Source organism: Otolemur garnettii, unplaced genomic scaffold (genome assembly GCF_000181295.1).
Source record: "Otolemur garnettii isolate 467f Iridium unplaced genomic scaffold, OtoGar3 scaffold00038, whole genome shotgun sequence".
In the NCBI taxonomy this organism is placed as follows: Eukaryota; Metazoa; Chordata; class Mammalia; order Primates; family Galagidae; genus Otolemur; species Otolemur garnettii.
The window spans coordinates 7,459,568-7,463,096 of record NW_003852433.1 but is presented as its reverse complement, the minus strand read 5'-3'; the positions used below and the strand labels follow the sequence as shown (position 1 = coordinate 7,463,096).

Sequence of the window (3,529 nt, the reverse complement as noted above, 5' to 3'; positions counted from 1 at the left end):
CACAGCTCACAGCAACCTCCAACTCCTGGGCTTAGACGATTCTCTTGCCTCCGCCTCCCGAGTAACTGGGACTACAGGCGCCCGCCACAATGCCTGGCTATTTTTTTGTTGTTGCAATTTGGCCATGGCCAGGTTCAAACCTGTCACCCTCCGTCTATGGGGCCGGTGCCTTACCCACTGAGCCACAGGCGCCACCCCACATAAAAGTTTTGTTGGATATTATACTTCTTCTTCCTTTCCCTCTTCTTTTTTATCTTGCAATACTTTACGTAGCAGGCCATGCAAAAATAAATCGTGAGCTAGAAGGAAACAACATATTATCTCCATTTTGAAGATGAGATTAAAAGTGAAGCTTAAAGGGATTGTCTAATATATAATACATAAAAATATATATAGATCTATCTTTTTGTTGTTGTTTTGAGAGGGAGTCTCTGTCACCCTGGGTAGAGTGCTATGGAATCATAGCTCACAGAACCTCAAATTCTTAGTTTTAAGGGATCCTCTTGCCTCAGCCTTTTAAGTAGGTGGGACGACAGGCACCTGCATTACGACTGGCTAGTTTTTCTATTTTTAATAGAGGGGGGTCTTGCTGTTGCTAGGGCTGGTCTGGAACTCCTGAACTCAAAGCAATCCACTCACCTCGGCCTCCCAGAGTGCTAGGATTACAGGCGTGAGCCACCGCGCCCAGCCATCTCATATATTCTTATTATACTTATGTTATTGTAGATCTGACCTAGTAGAATGTAAGCTTCATAAGGGCCGGAAACTTTGCCTTCTTTGCTCACTGCTATTTCTTCAGCGTCTGCAACAGTGTGGAACGGGGGGGTGTCTATGAATGTTCGTGAATAAAGGAACAAATGAATGAATGAACTTGACTTAACCACTGCCTCAGGGAGTTTGTGGTTGCAGTGTTCTCACAAGATTTTGCGGGTATAAATCAGTGCTGGGACCATGCGAACCTCTGTCAAAAAGGGAGACCCAAATTCAAGATTTTAAGGTAGGTCAGACGATGAGGTGCCAGATTCTCGCCCTCACTCAAGATGGCGACGAGGCAGCGTGCCCTTTCCGGTCATATGATCTGACAGTCGCAGAAGGGCACCTCCCCGCGCTTGCGTGCTGCGCCAAGGCTGCGAGGTGCTAAAGGAAGAGGCGCCGCCGCCAGCGCCGCCGCAGGGACCCGTTAGAGCGGAAGCGTTGCTGCGGCCGCTGTCTTAGCTGTCCGGGGGCCTCTGGTTCCTGGCAGGTGGGAGGCGGGAGCCATGTCGAAACGGCTCCGAAGTAGCGAGTTGTGCGCGGACTGCAACGGGCCGGGTGAGTTGCACCAGGCGGGCCCGCTACCCTCTGCTCTCTCCCCTCGGACCCCGACCCCAGGGCCACCCCCTCGGATCGGGCGGGTTTCTGCGGCGGAGCCCCGCAACGCGCGGCTGGGGTCGCAGCGAAGGTAGTCCCCGGGCGGTCTAGGTACGGGACTCTTCCCGGGCTTGTCAGAGCCCGGTGGGCAGGGGGCCGCCGCCCTCGCCTCCCACTCGGCCCTCCCTTCCTTCTCGTCCCCTCTTCGCCGCACGTCTAGGGAGGCGGCGGGAGCCTGGGACGTTCCCCTGACAGGAAGGGGCTTGGGCAGTACACAGGAAGGCCAATTACAGAAGTAAAATGCTAACGTCCTTCGGTCTGCAGCCCCCAGAGGCTGCAGGTGTCGCCTTCCACCGACCCCCCGCCCCACTTGGGGGCTCTTCCCAGCGTGAACGATACTCTCTGAAACTCTCCAGAGTAGCCCGGTAGATGGCTTCCCTGCTCCTGGCATCACGACAGCCACTCCACTGGGAAAAATCTACGGGAGATCTAGGGTCTTGCAAACACAGTCAGCACTTGAGAGGCAATGCATATCTCAAGTTTGGGGATCTGAACGGCTTGGGTTCGAACCAGATTTTGCCTCTAGGTGACCTTGGGCTGGTGACTTCACTTGCTTACTTGGCCTTGATTTCCTCATTTTTTTGATGAGGATTAATCTTAGTGGTTAGGAAGATTCAGTGAACATTTTTAGTATCTTCTCTTCTAAGTTTTTTTCTTCTTTTTTGTATTATGTTATGTAGTATAGAATCCTCGCAGCCCCGTAAAGCTAGAGTTGACTATCTAAATCATGATTACTTAAAATGTAAACAAACACAAAATCACTGGCAAAATAAGCATAGGGGCTTGAAAAGGCAAAAACTATTCCTCTATAATAATGAATAAACTTTAATACATTATATTAAAGTTTAGAGATCAAGTCTGGTTTTACAACTGGAACTGAATTGACAGGTCTCTAATAGAGATTATATGCTGTTTTATTTATATGCTTTGAGTTTGAAGTCATCCAAAGGTAACATGGCTTCCTTGGAAAATAATGTCTGAAACAATCTTAAGTCACTGAACACCGGTAGCCTTGCAACTGTTCTGTTCTTCATCTTGTCATTTGGAAGTGGAGACTTGATTTTGGGTAATACTGTGATAACTTAAACCTTATGTGGCCTTTTCATGGCCTGTATAAGATGGTGTTTCTAGTTTCTTTTGAAGATAGAGAAGGGGTGATGGAGGAGTTTAAAAAGAGGTTTTATAAATCAAGTTAGTGGGTATTATACAAACTCCATTGTTTTCTTTAAAAATGTTATTTGTTCCACTTCCTTATTTTCTTGTCTGTTTTGACTTGAACTTTCTGAAGGTTTGATTCACATGTGTCAAGCTTCAAACTTTCTCTTGGATTCCATATTCTTAACTTCTTGAAGGCCAACATGGAGCAAAGGAAAAAAATTGTTTCTCTATTGCCGCACTAAATACTATTTTTTTTTTTTTTTTTTGAGTTAGGGTCTCAAGCTCCACCCTGGGTAGAGTGCACTGACATCATAGCTCATAGCAAAGTCCAACTCTTAAGCTCAAGTGACCCTCTTGCCTCCGTTTTTCTATTTTTAGTAGAGATGGGAGTCTCCGTTTTTGCTTAGGCTGGTCTCGAACTTCTGAGCTCAGGCAATCCACCTGTCTCAGCCTCCCAGAGTGCTAGGATTATAGGCATGAGCCACTGTCCCCGGTCTATCTTGTACTTTTGCAGAGGTTGTGCATTTCAGAACATTTTTCTTTCGTTGTATCATTTTGGTTGTTGTCCCCTAGCCTAATCTACAGAGACTTGAGTCACTTCCTTCCTGTTTTGAATATAGTGAGGCTACCTTGAAATGTTTTTTGAACTTGCACTGCTAGGAATTTGTGCTGCCTTTTCTTCAAAGCCCTGGTGAAATAATTACCTGTAGGGTCAGAGACTCCTTTGGATACTAAGGCCATTTCCTCAGAAAATGTATATATGCTTATTCTTTCACACTGAATTTATGTTAAGATTTCTCAAGAGGAGTCACAGATAATCTTGTGAAGCCCATGGAGGGTATCTGTGGAGCCCTGACATAGCACATCTAGATAAACGTGAAGGATTTCTTTTCTTTGTTTGTTTTGTTTAGCAGGCCCTGGCCAGGTTCGAACCCGCAAACCTCAGTGCATGGGGCTAGCA

The 3,529-nt window shown here is 46.8% G+C and overlaps 1 protein-coding gene across 10 annotated transcripts in view; it reads left to right on the top strand.

Annotated features, from left to right (window-relative positions):
- The first annotated feature begins 1,097 nt into the window (after window positions 1-1,097).
- The window catches only part of GIT2 (GIT ArfGAP 2), a 62,812-nt gene continuing 60,380 nt past the window's right edge, over window positions 1,098-3,529 (top strand). For 8 of the 10 annotated variants that reach the window (XM_012805271.2, XM_023513274.1, XM_023513272.1 and 5 more), the window contains exon 1: window positions 1,098-1,311. In XM_012805271.2, coding sequence (XP_012660725.1) covers window positions 1,260-1,311 — 52 coding nt within the window. In that variant the 5' untranslated portion in view covers window positions 1,098-1,259. The remainder of the gene's footprint in view (window positions 1,312-3,529) is intronic. The other 2 variants (XM_023513275.1, XM_023513271.1) reach the window with 1 other exon arrangement.